The 19,380-nt window shown below is 40.1% G+C and overlaps 1 protein-coding gene, 1 non-coding gene and 1 pseudogene across 2 annotated transcripts; 1 reads left to right on the top strand and 2 right to left on the bottom strand.

Moving 5' to 3' along the window:
- Window positions 1-474: 474 nt before the first annotated feature.
- On the bottom strand, window positions 475-1,482 carry LOC114500510 (annotated as a pseudogene).
- Window positions 1,483-5,775: 4,293 nt separating this feature from the next.
- On the bottom strand, window positions 5,776-5,908 carry LOC114514444. Its single transcript, XR_003686061.1, has one exon. It is a non-coding gene; the product is annotated as a small nucleolar RNA SNORA41 (small nucleolar RNA).
- A 9,697-nt stretch (window positions 5,909-15,605) lies between these two features.
- On the top strand, window positions 15,606-19,296 carry NUPR2 (nuclear protein 2, transcriptional regulator). Its single transcript, XM_028524593.2, has 2 exons — window positions 15,606-16,026; window positions 16,364-19,296. Coding segments are annotated over exons 1-2 (309 nt in total). The 5' UTR covers window positions 15,606-15,719; the 3' UTR covers window positions 16,366-19,296.
- The last annotated feature ends 84 nt before the right edge of the window (window positions 19,297-19,380 follow it).

Raw genomic sequence — 19,380 nt, forward strand, 5'->3', positions numbered from 1 at the left:
CTATTTTGTTTAATTGTGCTCTAATTTTTATTAAAGTGAAACCTTGGTTCTCAAACTTAATTTGTTCCAAAGGCTGTTCAAGAAGCAATTTGTTCAAAAACCAAATCTCCTTTGTTTGTCTCCTGAGATATGAAAGACTGATCATAGAGATGTCAACAAGAAAGTGTTGTCAGGTCAAGAACTGAAGTGATTTTCCACAGCTGAGACATTGTTTTCATGAACAACTTGGTTGAGATGGGAGACATTCCAGAACCAGGGTTTTACTGTATTTCTTTTCATCTACTAATATTGGGCTTCATTTTGGGGGACCGGGTATAGTGAATTTTATTGAAGGTGCATGACAAGATAGGGCTCCCTAAGCACCTCCCCTTCTTCAGGGGATCTGGGATAGAAACTGTGAAGTCAGGAGATTTTCAGTGTTGGGGAATTGACTTGGGACAAGGACTCCCCAACAGCTGAGGGCCTGTCTTCCTCTCACTGTGGCTGATGGTCCATGATACTCTTACTCCTTGGAGGCCTTGTGGACCATAATGTCCACCATTCTGTTGCGGTAGCCAAATTCATTGTCATACCAGGAAACGAGCTTGACAAAGTGGTCATTGAGGGTAATGCCCACCCCAGCATCAAAGGTGAAAGAGTCGGTGTCACTGTTAAAGTTGCAGGAGACAACCTAATCCTCAGTATATCCCAGGATGCCCTTGAGGGGGCCCTCTGATCCTCCTTCACCACCTTCTTGACATCATTGTATTTGCATCTTTCTCCAGGGCCAGGCCAGATCCACAATGGACACATTCAGGGTGGGGACATGGAAGGCCATGCTAGTGAGCTTCCCATTCAGCTTAGGGATGACCTTGCCCACAGTCTTGGCAGCACCAGTAGAAGCAGGGGTGATGTTCTGGACAGCCCCTTGGCCATCACACCACAGCTTCCCAGGGGGGCCATCCACAGTCTGCTGGGTGGCAGTGATGACATGGACTGTGGTAATGAGTCCCTCCATGATGCCAAAGTTGTCATGGATGACGTTAGTCAGGGAAGCCAAGCAGTTGGCAGTACAAGAGGCATTGCCGACAATTTTGAGGGAATTGTCATACTTGTCATGGTCCACATCTATCACAAACATAGGAGCATCTGCAGAAGGGGCAGAGATGATGACCTTCTTGGCTCCAACCTTCAAGTGAGCCCCAAACCTTCTCCAAGGTACTGAAGAATACCAGTGGGCTCCACAACATATTCAGCACCAGCATCTCTGCATTTGATGTTGACAGGATCTCACTCCTGGAAGATGGACTTTATACTGATGATACATTTCGTGTTCTTAGCCTTGACTCTGCCTTTGAACTTGCCATAAGTAGAATCATACTAGAACATGCAGACCATGCAATTGAGGTCAATGGAGGGGCCATTGATGGTGACAATATCCACTTCGCTAGAGTTAAAAGCAGCTCTAGTGACCAGGCACCCAATACAGCCAAATCTGTTCATCCTGAACCTTCACCATGGAGTCTCAGGGTTGTGGCTGGCACTGTGTGGGAAGACGCGCCTGTCTGTCGAACAGGAGGAGCAGAACCTTCTTTGTTCTTTTTCTAGTTCTTTAAAGTAAAAGGTTAGGTTGTTGCCCTGGCTGGTGTAACTTAGTGGATTGAATGTAGGCTCCAAACCAAAGGGTTGAGGGTTCAATTCCCAATCAGGGCACATACATGGGTTGCAGGCCAGGACTCCAGTAGGGGATGCATGAGAGGCAACCACACATTGATGTTTCTCTCCCTCTCTTTTTCCTTTCTTTCCCTTCTCTCTAAAAATAAAAATAAAGGCACTGGCTAGTGTGGCTCAGTAGACTGAGCACAGGCCTACAAACCAAAGTGTTGCCGGTTTGATTCCCAGTCAGGGTACATGCCTGGGTTGCAGGCCAGGTCCCCAATAGGGGGCATGTGAGAGGCAACCACACATTGATGTTTCACTCCCCCTCTTTCTCCCTCCCTTCCCCTCTCCCTAAAAATAAATAAAATCTTTAAAAATAAAAATAAAATAACTTACAGCCTGAATCACACTTTAAAAAAGTAAAATAAAATAAAATAAAGTAAAATGTTAGGTTATTTTGAGATTTTCTTGTTTCTTAGAGTAGACCTGTAATGGTATCAACTCTGGTATTACTGTTTTTGTTGTATCCCCAGAATTTTGATATGTTATATTGTCATTCTCATTTGTTTCTGTGTGCTTTTGATTTCTTTTTTATTTTCTCTCTGACCCAGTCTTTGTTCAGTGGCATGTTGCTTAATCTTCACTGAGGGGAGACCCAAAAATACCGAGGATTTACTTATTAAACAATTGTGTATTTATTCTTACATGTTTAAACTTTAGTCATCTTCAAAGTACTCTCCATTTGATGCAATATACCTATTGAGATCTTTTTTCCACTGCTCAAAACAGTTTTTAAACTTGTCAATTTTGATTCCTTTTTGTGCTGCCATTTTTTGTTTCACCTCTTCCACATCAGCAAAATGTTTCGCTCTAAGGACTTTTTCATCCAGGGAAACAAAGTTATTCAGTGTGAGATTGGGTAAATAGGGAGGGTGGGGCATGGGAATTAGGCCGTTTTTGTCAAAAACTGCTGAATACTCGGCATGGTGTAGACAGGTGTGCTCGTGAATCATACATCATGAAATGGGCAAATGCGCTGAAAGTGTTCAAAAAAATTCACTGAAGTGAAACACAGCATCTCACAACAACATAAGCTGGTACACTGATACAGATGGATTCCTAGAACACTCACTTAGTGGGGGAAGCCTGTACTACCAGGGTCCCATCATCCAGAAGATAATTCTATTTTTTGGGTCCCCCCAAAAGGTAACAAGAGACAGAGATGGGATTCTATAATGATAAATGGGCTGATGTGGCTCAGTTGGTTGGAATGTCATCAAAAAGGTTGAGGGTTTAATTCCCAGTCAGGGTGCATAACCTAGGTTTCAGGTTTGATCTTTGGGTCTGTATGGGTACAGGAGGCAACCAATTGATATTTCTCACATCAATATTTCTCTTTCTCTCTCTCTCTTCCCCTCCCCCTTGCTCTCTAAAAGCAATGAAAAAATGTCTTCATGTGAGGATTAAAAAAAGAAGACATAACACATTCATATATATGTGCCCAATCTGGGAGCACCAAAATATGTAATGCAACTACTAACAGAAGCAAAGGGAGAAACTGACAGAAATACAATTATAGGGGACCTAAATACCTTATTGACAGCTATAGATAGATCATCCAAAAGCACAGTAAGAAAATGTCAGCCTTAAGTCACACATTAAACCAAATGAATATACTCAATATCTACAGAGCCTTTCATCTCAGCACCAGATTATACATTCCTCTCTGGTGCACATGAAATATTCTCAAGGATACACCATATGTTGGGACACAAAACTAGCCTCAACAATTTAAGATTAAAATCACACCAAGTATATTCTCTGACCACAATACTTTTAAAATTTGAAATCAACTGCAAAAAGAAAGTGAACTCCCACATACACACACAAATATGAGGGGGGACTCTCCAAAAACAAGAATTATTTTCTGGAGGGCAAGCGCCTTGTAGTACAGGCTTCCCCCATTAGATAAGTGTTCTAGGAACCCATCTGTATCAGTGTACCAGCTCGTGTTGTGAGTTGCTGTGTTTCACTTCAGTGAATGTTTCTTGAAGACTCTTTCAATGTGTTTGCCCATTTCATGATGGGAGATTTACAAGTACACCTGTCTACACCATGCCGAGTATTCAGCAGTTTTTGACAAAAAACGGCCTAATTCCCATGCCCCACCCTCCCTATTTACCCAATCTCACACTGAACAACGTTTTCTGTTTCCCTGGATTAAAAAAGTCCTTAAAGGGAAACATTTTGCTGATGTGGAAGAGGTGAAACAAAAAACGGCAGCACAAAAAGGAATCAAAATTGACAAGTTTAAAAACTGTTTTGAGCAGTGGAAAAAAGATCTCAATAGGTATATTGCATCAAATGGAGAGTACTTTGAAGATGACTAAAGTTTAAACATGTAAGGAAAAATACACAATTTTTTATAAATAAATTCTGGGTTTTTTGAGTCCCCTCTCACATAGATATGACTACACCTACTTTACTCTGGATGCCATTTGCTTGAAGGATCATTTTCCACACCTTCACTTTGAGTCTCTGTTTATCCTTACGGCTGATATATATCTCCTGAAGCAGCATATAGTTGGGGTTTTTGATCCAACCCACTACTCTGTGCCATTTTATTGGTAAGTTCAGTCCATTTATGTTAAGGTGATTGTTATATGAAGATTTCCTATAGCCATTTTATCTTTTGTTTTCTGATAGCTCTGTTTCTCTTTTGTTTCTTTTCATTTATGTTTCTGTTATTTTCGTATGGTTTTATTCTATGATTGTTTTTCTGCCCTTTACTCTCTTTTTATGTTATGTGTCTCAGTTCTTGATTTATTTTTAGTTCACAGGCCGGTGTTCAATCCACTGAGCTACACCAGCCAGGGCAGTTCTTGATTTATTTTTATTGTGGTTACCATTAGGTTTATGCGAAAGAAAGTAGTCCTTTTTCTCCTGATTGCATCTATTTTTCACTCTCCTGTGCAAGTTCTATCCTTCCCACACCCCTTTTATGTTTTTGTTGTCACAATTATCTCTTTTTATGCAATGAGTTATATTTCCAAATTGCAGGACCTATTGTCTTCTTCTTGTTTTTAAAAATGTTTTATTTCCTTTAACCTTATCTTATATTTACATTTATATTACTCTATCTAAAGGAGGATTGCCATTTTCTGCTTCTCTCTGTTAGTCATCATACTCATAGTCCTTTTTTAATTTTGTTTTAGGTAGAAATCCTTCAATATTTCCTGTAATGCAGGTCTTGTGGTGCTAAATTTTTTCAGCTTCTGTGTGTTTGGAAGTCTTCATTTCTTATTCATATCTAAAGCATAACTTTGCTGGATATATTAATCTTGGATGGTGATTTCTTTCTTTCTATAATTTGATTTTTTTTCAACTCTCCTGGCTTGAGGATTTCTGCTGAAAAATCCAATTATAATCTAATGGGATTTCCTTTATAGGTTACTGTCTTCTTTTCCCTAGCTGCCTTGAGGATTTTTTTGTTATTCATTTTTAACAATTTCTTTATAATGTGTCTTGAAGAAGGCCTTTTTGGATTGAGATAATTATGTGTTCTATTTGCTTCTTGGAATTGAGAATCCAGTTCTTTCCACAGGTTTGGGGAAGTTCTGCCTGATTATTTCTTTGAATAAGCTCTATTCCCTTTTCTCCCTTCTCTCCTTCTGTTATATCTGTTTTTATGTTGTTCTCTTTGATGAAGTCAGCTCTCAAAGAGTTCTTTTGTTTTTTTACTCTCAAGTCTCTTTTCTTATATCTGCATCATTTCTAGATTTCTATCTTCAATAACACTATTTTTACTTCCATCTGGTCAGCCATATATTTCTAATCTAATTCATTCTCTATGTCTTTCATTGAGTTCTTCAACTCCAGAATTTATAGTTGGCTCTTCTTCATAGTTTCAATTTCTTTGGTAAATTAGTCCTTTTGCTCATTAATTTTATTTCTGAGTTCATTCAATTGCCTTTTGAGTTTTCTCATATCTTGTTGAGTTTTTCAGGCCTACAATCTTGACTGTCATTTATCAATAATCACATATTTCCCTGTCTTTAAGTTTATTTTATGGAGATTGTTCATACTCTTTCTGAGATACCTTATCTTGGTATTTATTTATTTATTTATTTATTTTTCCTGTGTCTGTCACACACATGCCCACTTTCTGCTTTGCTAAGAAAGAGGTGTTTAACTGTGTAACAATTTGCTTCCCACAGAGGAATGTCACAGCTGCCACCATCAGAACAGCTGCAGACCAGTAGCTGTGGAAGGTATTTTTTATTTTTAATATATTGATTTTATTGATTAAGCTATTGAAGTTGCTCATCCCCCCCTTTATTCCCCTCTGCCCTGCACACCCCCTCCCACCCCATGATATTTGATGGATTATTTCTCTGCCTAGGCATTTATGGGAATGAAGTTTGTTTTTTTAAAGAGTAATACTTTTCTATTTAGTAGGTCAATAAGGAGTCATGTTCCTTTTTTTAAGATTTTATTCATTTATTCTTAGAGACAGGGGAAGGGAAGGAGGACAAGAGAGAGAGAAAAACATTGATGTGTGAAAGAAACATCAGTCAGTTGCTTTTTGCACGCACCCCAGCCAGGGACCAGGCCTACAACCCAGGCATGTGCCCTGACCAGGAAATGAACTGGTGACCTTTTGCAATGCAGGATGACACCCAATCAACTCAGCCATGCAGGTCAGGCCAGGAGAGGTGTTTCTTTTGTTTTCTAGTAATTGGCACTGAAGCACAAGTTTTTTGTTTCTTTTTTTGTTTCTTTTGTTTCTTTTTTTTTATTATTTATTTTGGGACAAAAAAACACTTCACACCTGTCAGAATGGCCATCATAAACAATTCAACAAACAAGAAGCACTAGTGAGGTTATGGAGAAAAGGGAACCCTAGTACACTGTTGGTGGGCATGCAGACTGGTGTGGCCACTGTGGAAAACAGTATGGAATTTCTTCAGAAAACTAAAAACGGAACTGCCTTTTGACGCAGCAATTCCACTTTGGGATTATACCCTACGAATCCTGAAACACCAATTCAAAAGAGCCTATTCACCACAATGTTCATAGCAGTGTTATTTACAATAGCAAGTGATGGAAACAGTGTAAGTGACCATCAGTAAACGAGTGGATTAAAAAAAACAACTGTGGCACAATTACACAGTAGAATACTATGCAGCAGAAAGAAGGAACTCCTACACTTTATGACAGCATGGATGGAACTGAAGAGCATTAAGCTAAGTGAAATAAGCCAGTTAGTGAAAGTAAATACCATATGATCTCACCTATAAGTGGAACCTAATCAACAAAACAAACAAGCAAGCAAAATAGAACCAGAGACATGAAAATAAAGAACTGACAGTAACCAGAGGGGAGGGGTGAGGGGGATAAAAGGGGAAAGAAGGGGAAGGGTCATCAAGGAACATGTATAAAGGACCTGCGGACAACGTGGGAGGATTGAATGTGGGAGGTGGAGGTGGGTCAGGCAGGGAAGAGCAATGGGGGGAAATGGGAACAACTGTAATTGAACAATAATAAAAATATTTTTAAAAATATTTCTAGTAAGTCCAGTGCATGTGCTTCTTTAGGGATGGTTTCTGCCAATTTACCTTCATTTGAATGGGCTATTTTTCACTATTTCTTTGTTTGCCTTGTAATTTTGTTGTTGAAAATTGGGCATTTGAAAGAATCTATCTCTCCTAGTCTTTACAGACTAGCTCTTTGCTGAGCAGTCCTTCACTAGTTTGCTGGGTCTTCTGAGTCTTGGGGGCTCTAGGTGAAAGCTTAAGGTCTTCCCAAGTCTTTTTCTGAGTGAGAATCTTCCCTGAGCTTGTGTGGCTTTATCAGTTTCCCGTTATACATAGCACCTTTTGAATATCTTAATGTTCCAGAGTCTTATCCAGCTTCTCCTTGGTGCCTTAGTTGGTCTATTGTATGTCTCCACCTGTAATCGCTTGCTCCAGGAATCTGTGGGTCTGTTTCCCCCCTGCAACTCTCCTGAGCAGTGTCCACTTGTTGGGAGCCACCCTGCCTGGTTTCAGGAGCTGTAACCCCCCATGGCTAAGGCTGAGTGAGAGACCTCCAGACCAGGAGACACTAAGGAAACAAGCTTATCTCCCTGGCAAGAGCACTGCCTGCTCCTTGCCTGGCCCCCATTGCTTGGTCAGTTAGCCAATGATGGGTAAGGTTCCTCAGAGGAGGATGGACCCAAGACAGGCAGGGCAGGAAATGAATTTAGCCCCCTTAGTTCTATAGTTTTTTAGGTAATAAGTCCCCAACACAGTGTGAGCCCTTTTTAGCTCTTTGAACATTACCTATTTGTTTGATCCTCACCACCAGACAATGGTTAATAAGCTGTATCCATATTCCTACCCAAAACTACCTATTAAAAGCCTGTTCAGGCAAGATGGCAGGGCACTCTCCTTTGAGAGAGTGGCCAGGCCACTCTGAGGCACCCTCCCCTTGAGAGGGTAGCTGTGCCATCCCTATTCCTCCACAGGACTCGGTAGTCCGTGTGTATTTTTCTTATATCTTGATCATCCACAGCGGCCGCAGATACTGCTGGCCAGTATCTGCATCATCAACCACTTTTCACCTGAGCTTCAAGAGATACAAAACATATAGCAGTCCTTCAGCTCCAAACAGGTTAGAATGTTATAAATAAGGCCAGCTCTGCTCCCTCTGGTTCAAGAGAGAAAATTAGGAACTAGGCTACTGCCTCCTTCAAACCAAGACCATTACTGTGTATGGAAGAGGATGGTCAAGAGCAAATAAAAACAGCACAAAACTTCCTACTGTTTTGAATGGAACCTTTTCCTGAGTGCATACTTGCTTAGTTGCTGTAGACTTCTGACTGTTTTCCAGAGCTCCTATAGGGTTCCTTTCTGAGGTTTTTATGTTGTGTGTGGGGAAAAAAGGCTTAGAGATTCCTCACCATTTTGCTCATGTCACATCTGCTCTCTACATTTAGACTGTTCAAATGCTACCTCCTCAAAATGACCTTCCAACCCATGTGTCTGAAATATTAACTTGTGACATTCCCTGCTTCATATTTCTTAATTTCACTTACCACCAAAAGAGCTCATATATTACATACTTTTATTGTCTGTCTCCTCCCACTAAATATAAACTGCATGAGATCAGAGAACTTTATCCAATAAAGTCTAAAACAATATCTGGACATGGTTCATATTCAATACATTATTTTGAATAATGAATGAGGCTTAAAGAGCTATACAAATGTTGGGCTTCCAGCCAAGATGGACATGTAGGTAGATAACCTTTGCTTCCTCACTCAACCAAAAGAAGGATAACAACCAATTTAAAAACAAATAACAACAAGAACTGTCAGAAAATCAAACTGTATGGAAGTCCAACAACCAAGGAGTTAAAGAAGAAACATTCATCCAGACTGGTAGGAGGGGCAGAGTTGGAAAGCTGGGGCAGAGAGGACATGAGGCAAGGAAGCAGCTGGTGAACTGGGCAGGTGAAGCAGTGGCTAGCAGACCAGGTAGTCTCACATTTGCATGTGGATAACCTAGGAGGAACAACTGGGTAGAGAGACCACACAACGCACAGTTCCAGCACAGGAAATGAAAGCTTCAAAACCTCTGGCTGTAAAAACCTGTGGGGGTTGCAGTGGTAGGAAAAATTCCCAGTCTCACAGGAGAGTTCATTGGAGAGACCCACAGGGTCCTAGAACGTACACAAAACCACCCACCTGAGAATCAGCACCAGAAGGGTGCAATTTACTTGTGGGTAGCAGGGGAAGTAACTGAAAGGGGCCAGAGCCAAGCAAGTGGCATTGTTCTTTCTCTGACCCCTCCCCCACATACAGCACCACAATGCAGCAAAGTTGGTTGCCATGACCTGCAGAATGCCTAAGGCTGCGATCCTTATAACATAACAAGTGTGCAAAGACAAAGAAATATGGCCCAAGTAAAGAACAGATCAAAACTCCAGAAAAAGAACTAAACTACATGGAGATAGCCAATGTTTATCAGATGTGGAGTTCAAAGTATCAGTAATCAGTATGCTCACAGAAATGATTGAATACAGACACAGAAGGAAGAAGTGAAGGCTATACAATGTGAAATAAAGAAAAATACACATGGAACCAACAGTGAAGGGAAGGAAACCGGGACTCAAATCAAGAATTTGTAATGAAAGGAAGAAATAAACATTCGACCAGAACAAAATGAAGAAACAACAATTCAAAAAAAATGAGGAGAGGTTTAGGAACCTCCAGGACAACTTTAAATGTTCCAATATCCAAATCATAGGGGTGCCAGAAGAAGAAGAAGAGTAAGAAATTGAAAACTTATTTGAAAACACAATGAAGAACTTCCCCAATCTGGTAAAGGAAATAGACTTCCAGGAAGTCTGGGAAGTTCAGAGAGTCCCAAAGAAGTTGGACCCAAGGAAGCACACACCAAGACACATCATAATTATATTACCGAAGATTAAAGAGAAGGAGAGAATCTTAAAAGCAGTAAGAGAAAAAGAGATAGGGACCTACAGAGGAGTTCCCATAAGACTATTGGCTGATTTCTCAAAAAAAATCTTGTAAGCAAGAAGGAGCTGGAAAGTATTCCAAGTCATGAAAGGCAAGGACCTACTTCTAACATTGCTCTATCCAGCAAAACTATCTTTTAGAATGGAAGGGCAGAGAAAGAGCTTCCCAGATGAGGTAAACTTAAAAGAGTTCATCACCAAGCCTTTACTATATGAAATGTTAAAGGAACTTATCTAAGAAAACGAAGAAGATCAGAACTGTGAACAGTAAAATGACAACAAACTCACAACTAGCAACAACTGAGCCTAAAACAAAAACAAACTAAGCAAACAACTAGAACAGGAACAGAATCACAGAAATGAAGATCATATGGAGGGATATCAGCAAGGAGGTGGAGGGGGAGAAAGGGCAAAAGGGTACAGGGAATAAGAAGCATAAATGATAGGTACAAAATAGACAGGGGGAGGTTAAGAATAGTATAGGAAATGGAGAAGCCAAAGAACTTTTATGTATGACCCATGGACATGAGCTAATGGGGGGAATGCTTGAGGGAAAGGGGGTACATGGCCATGTGGGATAAAGGGGAGAAAAAAATGGGACAGTTGTAATAGCATAATTAATAAAATATAATTAAAAATAAAAATAAAATAATTACTGTTAAGGAAAAAAGGGCTATACAAGTGTTTATTCTCATTAATAATTTTAATGGTTTGGTTCTTTATATCCATACATGTATTTATTTAACAAAAAGTTATTTTACATCTACTGTGAGCTGGAGATGAAGGGGCAAAGGTGTGTTTGATCTTAAAAGGAACTAGACAAATACCCAGATAATGCAAAAGCATGAGTAAATGGGGAAGAGAGAGAGGTGTTGAATGTAAACTATAGCTAGGCCTGAGTTTGAAAATGAATATTATTCATCTTCTAATATGAAGGACCTCAGAAATAGCAACAAGTTCTGCTAAGGCCCAAATGCAGACACAGGAAATCACTGCACCATGGACCTTGGGCAAGCCATATGACCTAAATGAGTCTCCATTTCTTTTCCCATTACCTCATGAGTTAGTTGCAATGATTCATTAAGAAAGTAATAAGACAGAACTTTATAATCTGTGTGTAGCTATGCTAATACAAAGAGTTAAAGTCTACTTCTGAAGAATGATTGCTATTTGTTTATCCTGATTCTAGAGTTAAGAAACCACGAAACAAAATGCAAAGTCCATCTTAAAAATCTTATTACAGTGGACTTCCAGTTATCAAATGGCAGATAAAGAGCTTCCCAGACAACAAAAACTAAAGGAGTTCATCATCAACAAACCACTATTATATAAAATGATAAAGGGACTTTAAGAAAAAGATCAAAACTATGAACAATAAAATGGCAATAAAAACATACCTACTGACAATTGAAAAACTTAGCAAACAAGAACAGACAGAATCATGGATACAGAGAGCATTTTGATGGTCGCTAAATGCAAGGGGGCATGGGGGGATAGGTGAAGAGGTGAGGGGAGTAAGAAGTACAAATTGGGCCCTGGCTGGTGTGGCTCAGTGGACTGAGTGCGGGCCTGCAAACCAAAGGGTGGAAGATTCTATTCCTAGTCAGGGCACATGCCTGGGTTGCGAGCCAGGTCCCCAGTAGGGAGTGCATGAGGGGCAACCACATGTTGATGTTTCTCTCCCTCTCTTTCTCCCTTCCTTCCCCTCTCTCTAAAAATAAATAAAATCTTTTTTTTTAAGAAGCACAAATTTCACCCTGGCTGGCGTAGCTCAGTGGATTGAGTGGGGCTGTGAACCAAAGCACCACAGGTTCGATTCCCAGTCAGGGCACATGCCTGGGTTGCAGGCCATGACCCCCAGCAACTGCATATTGACGTTTCTCTCTCTCTCTCTCTTTCTTTCTCCCTCCCTTCCCTCTCTAAAAATAAATAAAATCTTTAAAAAAAAAGAAGCACAAATTGGTTGTCACAGAATAGCCATGGGGATGTAAAGCACAGTACAGGAAAAGTAGTAGCCAAAGCACTTATACACATGACCCATGGACACAAACAAAGGAGTGGGGATTGCCTGAGGGAGTGGGCAAGTGCTTGCTGTGAGGGCAGAGGGGGAAAATTGGGACAACTGTAATGATCAAAAAATATAATTTAAAATAAAAAATATAATAAAATTTTTTAAAAATCTTATTACAGTGACTCATTGGCATTAGCTTAGAGTCTTCAGGTAGGAAAGCAAGACAGATAGCAGCACCTGCTTTTAAATATCACCTCAGAAGCCTGAATGTCAGGTATGTTTAGCAATCTGTCTATGAACTGAAAAGTAATGAGTTCATACCAAGAAGCACAGTAAAATGGAAGAAACATTACCTAGGTGTCAGATCTCACTCAGTCTAGCTCTGCTTTTTATGTCATATAACCTTGAGAAAGCTGTGAAACTTTTCCTCATCTAGAAAATTGGAACAGTACTATCTCATAGGGTTCTTGTAAAGAGCAAGGAACATAATACACTCAGCATTAACATTGTTGTCTCTAAATCAATTTTCCACACTAAAAAGATCAAGGACTCCTTGGAGAAATGGCTGATTCCAGATCTGGGGCATAAGATGTACAGGATGAGCCTGGACATCTTAATTTACCAGAATACATTCTCCAACACTACTAGCTTAATGCCAAACGTACAGAAGAATCATATGAAGGAGCTCCCATGCCAAAAATGGAAAAATTGGAGAGTTAAAAAAGAATAAAAATGAATGAAATTTATTGAAACACATGGACTGTGTTTTTAAAAGGTCCATGAGTTCATAATGATTCTTAAGAAAAAAAGTTAAGTCCATTGGAACCCCTGGAAACCCATCTTTAAATGAAAAGAATTAAGCATTTGCCTTGCTTTTTCTTGTCAAAATGTATTTCATGAGGGAAAGAATTCTAGCTAATAAATGTGAAAGGAATGATTGAATTAGAAAACTACTATTTTACAACCCCTGGCAAAAAAATAGCAAATGAATATAATAGCACATAAAGTAATGAAATACAAATGAAACCATAAGAAAAAAGTTTAATGTGAAACTTTACAATTACAGGGACATGTTGTCACCACCTGAGTCCAATGATTAGGCATTACTAAAACTGGGACAATGAGCCATTGTAAGTCTTCTGGTGTGCTGCCAAAACTCACCACTTTCTAGGAAGTTTTCTTGGCCCCAAAACTGAACCTGAGTATAAACAAGCTTCTAGATCAAACTTCAATTTACAGGAAATATGGGAGAGAAAGGAATAAGTTAAATGACACCACAGGAAGCAGAACAATCCACATTTTACATGAAAATTGACCCAGTTTCTGCTAATAGGCAATGACAGAAAACTGAAAAAGGCAGGGGGACTGCTCTGACATCAGCGACTTAAAAGCCATACAAGCAAATTTCATGTGTAGATTTTGTAAGCATTCTAACTTGTATGTATTTCAATGACTGTTTGACAAATTTGATTTGGGCTGGGTGTTAGATAATAACAGGAACAGTTGATTTTTTTAATCGGGTATTAAAATGGCATTGCAGTTATATAAGAAATGTCTAGTGTTTTTAGAGCTGTATGTTGAGACATACTCAAATACGGGTGAAATGACATAAGGTCTGCAATTTGATCTAAAATGCTGAAGCAGAGGAAAACAGAATGTGGTACATAAAGCAAATGTGACAGGATCTTCATAACTGCTGAATCCTTGTGATGGGATATGGGAGTTCACTGTTCTTTTCACCTTTGAGAATGTCTGAATATTTCCATAAGGACAAATTCTAAAGAGATTTTTTTAAAAGAGATAATGTATGGGAGAGTTACTTAGGGATAAATATTAGTTTCTCTTTTTCCCAGCAGCAGATGTAAGACATGTGGGTGTAAGAGAAAATCCCCTCTGGTGTTTAATTAAAAACATTCTCCTGAGACTTGTTCCTTTAAGGTACCACCAAAAGTGCCCTCAGAGTGAGGTATGTAGGCCATGCCCCACCAGGAATAAGGCTTCATAATGAAGAAGAAAAACTCAAATCAGCAACTTGGTCACAGACAAACTCAGCAAGATCAAATACCTGGGAAGTTCTTTTCTTTTTTAATTAGAGAATTATTTTTAATCTATTAAAAAGAAAATCCCCAAAGGGGTGACTATAATTTGGTGGCAGTTGTCAATGTAAGAAAATTCCAAACCAGTAAAGAATGTTTATATGAGTTTATTTGAGACAAACAGACATCTGCCAGGGAGCAAGATTTTAAATGCTCTGGAGAATAACAGTTTTGCAGATTATTTTATGCATTTGAAATTAAGGAGTGAATTTAAGGAAGATTACATGGAGGTGGGAGAAGCAAGGCTCTCTTGCTTCTCATGTGCCCTCTTTAGGATGGTTACAATTTATTTCAAAGGTATGTTAACTAATCCAAATGCACAGAAACAATGGACCTGGCTTCTTTAAAACAAAGATAAGTTTTGTACTAAAAAGTTGTAAGCATGACTATCCACCATGACCTGCCCATTCAGGAAAGTAACCTCGTACTTTTTTTGTCCACATAGTTAAACCAAACCAAAACAAAACAAAGGCCTTCTTCCCAGTAACTAACTCTCAGCATTTACTGTTCTCAGTTCACCTGACTAGAGTCCTCTAGCCTCTCATGCTTTCTGGAGCACCCTCCGAAACGCTGCAGCTCAGGAATCTCAGCCCTCACTCCAAGTTGCCAACAGATCAAGTCATCAAACTTAGCACACCTGGGATGTTGGCACCTGAGGATAACCCGAAATTGTGCAGGTTCTGGGCCTTGCAGCAGGCAGAGTGCTTTTCCTTCTAATCACTCTCTTAATACAATTAACTCTTACTCTTCAAAAATATAGATTTGAGGAAAGGAAAAAGAACTTATAACCCTACCCAGTCAGAAATACTTTTAGCATTTTGATGAATTTCCTTTCAGTCTTTTATAGACAGATGTTTTAAAAATACGTTCTTGGGATACTGGAGGCATTTATTTCTTCAGAAGATTGTTTTTCACTTATCATTATTGAGCGCTTTCTGCTGACATCAAATAGCCTAACAAAATGTTTATTACTGATAAGCTCCCTCCGGGGGAATACGTAGGCCACATTTTCTTTAAGCAGTCCCTTTGGACACTTGGATAGTTTACTTTTTTTTTCTTAAACAACAGAAATTTGTCTCACACTTGTAAAGGCTGGAAGTCTACGATGTCAGCAGGGTTTGCTTCTCCTGAGGCCTGTCTTGCAGATGGCCACATTCTTGCTGTGTCCCCACGCAGCCTTTCCTGTCTGCATGTTAGTTTACCATTTTTTGACCAACACAAAAGAAATGCTCAGTCGGATTTTGCCAACCACCCCTTCTTGAGTCATGGTACACAGACCTGGGAACCGGAAAGGGTCAGGGAGAGTTTCCCCTACTGGAGCGCAGAGATCCAGAAGAGCGCACAAGCCGCGCTCTGTGAGGTCACGTCTAGGCTCCGCCTCTTAGGCGGAGCCAATCGCGGCTGGGGAGGGGCCTCCAAAGGGGCGCGCCTGCGCGCGGCCAGGCGGCGCGATGGACCCAGTCCATCCCAGTCCCCCTACTCAGGCGCCGCCGCCACCGCCACCGCCACCGCCAGTGGTGAGGCCGCGGGTGAATTCTGAGGAGGAGCTCTACGACTGCCTTGATTACTACTACCTGCGCGACTTCCCGGCTAGTGGGGCCGGGCACTCCAAGGGTCGGACGCGGCGCGAGCGGGAGCTGCGCACTAATTGGCCAGTGCCTGGTGGCCACGAGCGCAAAGTCACACAGAAGATCCTCAACGGCCAGCGCAAGCGTCGCCAGTGCAAGCTGCTGCCCCGGCCGCGGACTCGCCTCACCTGTGCGTAGTGGCTGCGACTGATCAGGGTCCAGGGAAGTCCCGTTAGCGCGCACGCGGGCCAAGTCAGTTGGTCCCCTACGACTCGACCCGGGCGACTCGACCCGGGCGTAGTCTCCCCTTTCTGAGGCGGTCCCGCGTTAGCGAGTGTTAGGTGGCCCCCTTTAGCCCTCAGGTTATCTTCTGACTGCAGTTGGACTGGTGGAAGAGGTTAGGAAACGTAGAAAACATCTTTTTAAAAAATTAAGTGAGGGGTTAACAAATGAGGGATTTATTTCCAGTGCTGATACTCGGGCTAAAGAAAATAATTGATTTTTGTTTTTTGTCTGATTTTCTGCAGGATACCGAAAGACCTGATAAAAGTATTTTCTCTGACTCCAGCTGTAACTGTGGTCCTAAGCGGGAGAGAGAATCCATGTTGGTCAACAGATTTGTTTCCGACATCGCTTAAGTTTAATGCTTCAGTATCTTTTCCTTACTGGTAGTTAATTAAGTGACATCCAAGTGGGTATGCCTTTTTAGGGTTTTTAATTAAAAGAGCAGCAGCAAGAGTGGCATTTTAACTCTTGGGGAGGGGGTTGGTTGCTATGGCAACTCGTTTCACGTCTAAAAATATTTGCGTTCTGTGTAAAGAAAAGATCACAAACATGAAAGGTGGGAGGAGAACAAAGATAGGCATTTGTGCAAGATTTCAACTCAAGTATCAAAGGCTACTGTGCATGTCTAATATTTGTTTTCCAAGAAAAGAGTATTTTCAATTGTAATAGTGTCTGTTGAACTTAGTTGCTAGGTTCTCTGCACTGCAGATCCCACAACAATCCTTTGAGGTAGACGCTGTTATTTCCATTTTATTTTATAGAGAGGAATCTTTTTTAAAAGATTTTACTTATTTTAGAGAGGGGAAGGGAAGGAGAGAAGGAAACATCAGTGTGGTTGCCTCTCCAGCGCCCCCTACTGGGGACCTGGCCTGCACCCCAGGTATGTGACCTGACTGGGAATCAAACCAGTGACACTTTGGTTGGAAGGCCGGCACTCAATGCACTGAGCCACATCAGCCACGGCTATAGAGAGGATTCTTGAGGATCAGAAGTTCTCACAACTTTCCAGAGATCACACAGCTGGTTAGAAAGAAGATGGATATAACATACTTTTGCATCACAATTTTCCTCAACTGCATACAATCTTCTGTGGTTCAGAACCACCCACAAATTCCAACTCCAAGGATAAGAGCTGAGTTTTAGTTTTAAAATTATGCAGAATATAGCAGGGTAGCTTTCCTTTTATCTTCAGTCCGCCTACAGTCAGGCCTCTGCACCCAGTTTTGAGTCCTTGGAGAGGAGAGAATAGTGTGAAATGGCAGGAGCAACCTTAGTATTAATCCCAACTATGACTGACCACCGCACTGGTGGTCAGCAAACTTCTGAGTGGCAACTCCTTTCAAGTTTCACCAAACTTCAGGTTTCTCATTTGTAAAATGGGAGTAATATTGGATTACCTTGCCAAACTGGATTATAGATAAAATATAGGAAACATCCAACAGAGTTGAGGGTCTGACACATAATAGGTGCACAGTAAGTGGTAATTATTTTTAAGTTTACAGAACACAATCCCTCTTCCTTTCTCTGTGGGCACAGCCTTACATTATTTCATTCACTACATTAATTCTTTTAAAACATCTCCAACATCAGGCAGTACGGTATGGTAGGAATCCTGGCTTTGGAGTAAACTACTGACGGGCAAGTTGCTTAAACTTGGATCTACCTGAAGACCGTTTTAATCATATAAAATCATCAACCTAACAGGATAAAAGGCCTAGATTCTCACATTGTGCTGGAATTTCTTAAAATTTGATCCACAATTTCCAAAAACACTGACCCTTAACATATCCGTCCTCACCATAATTCTGATTTTTTCATTTAAATCTGTGCTGTCCTATTTAGCATGCCCTTCCCCCTTTACAATTTTAATCCTGAAACTAATTTCACCTATATTTATTTAAATGGCGCTTTTTTCCTGAAGTTTTCACCACATTGAAAGTCCATTCCTTTCAAATTCTATAGTACTTCATGTAAGCACCATTTAACTACTTTTTCATATAGTATTTTGTATTTTTAGGTGAACAGTTAAAAAATGCATTCATTCTTTTTGTCTGATATGTGCAAGGCACTGTATATAAGTATGTCTTAGTTATTTAAAAAAATCTACCTTTAGAGTATAATATTTCAAACATTCTCAGTTCCTATACAATTCCTGCTGTGTAGCACACCCAGACAGACATAAGCCATGTTAAAGCAACCCTAATGTGTTCTATTGGGTTGGCCAAAAAGTCTATTTAGCTTTCTCCATAAAGACATGTTTTTCATTTTCTCCAATAACTTGATTGATTTGGGTATTTTTAGTATGTCAGCCATCTCTCCCACATGGTATGACATTGACTGTTCTCAATTAATGTCTCAATTTGATCACTATCAACTTTGACTGGTCTACTTGACTGTGGAACATCGTCCAGCAAGAAAGCTCCAGCACAAAACTTTGCAAACCACTTTTGACACATTTCAATAAGTCACAGCACCTTCTCCATACATTGCACAAATCTTTCTTTGCATTTCAGTTGCACTTTTACCTTTTTTGAAATAATAAAGCATAATACACCAAAAATGTTGCTTATTCTATTTTTAATATTAAAATGGCTACACAAAAAGTCACCAATTTGGTTTTTTTTAATGCATTCTGATATGAAAGCTGTCACAATCCAACCTAACAATTGTTTCAAATGAAGTTAAAGACAACTAAGTGCTACTAGAGCCATCTGATGGAAAAAAACAAACTTTTTGGCCAGCCTATCAATTTTTCTCATTTTTAGATACTATAATGTTTACAATTTAAATATGGTAACTAGAAATTGTGAGTTAGTTATTTATTGCTGTGTAATAAATTATTCCAAAACCTACTGGCTTAAAAGAAAGAATAATTAACGCAGTTTCTGTGGGACAAGGATTCAAAGTAGCTTAATTGGGTGGTCCTAACTCAGCCATGAGGTTGCAGTCAAACTGAGACCAGTCATCAGAAGGCTGCTTCCAAGTTTGCTTACTCACGTGGTTGTTGGCAGAAGGTCTCACTTCCTAGCTACATGAGACTCCATAGGCTGCTTGAGTGTCCTCACATGTGACAGCTGGCTTTCCCCAGAGTTAAGTGATCTGAGTGAACAGAGGAAGCCACAATATCTTTTAAGACCTAGTCTCCAAAGTTGCATACCATCACTTTTGCTTTTTTTTAAAGATTTTATTTATTTTAGAAAGACAGGAAGGGAGGGAGAAGGAAGGGGAGAGAAACATCGTGCAAGAGATACAACCAACT

This window comes from Phyllostomus discolor, chromosome 3 (genome assembly GCF_004126475.2).
Source record: "Phyllostomus discolor isolate MPI-MPIP mPhyDis1 chromosome 3, mPhyDis1.pri.v3, whole genome shotgun sequence".
In the NCBI taxonomy this organism is placed as follows: Eukaryota; Metazoa; Chordata; class Mammalia; order Chiroptera; family Phyllostomidae; genus Phyllostomus; species Phyllostomus discolor.

What these genes read in the sequence shown, in the direction of transcription:
- NUPR2 (XM_028524593.2), top strand. Translation starts at nt 15,720, where the DNA reads ATGGACCCAGTCCATCCCAGTCCCCCTACTCAGGCGCCGCCGCCACCG.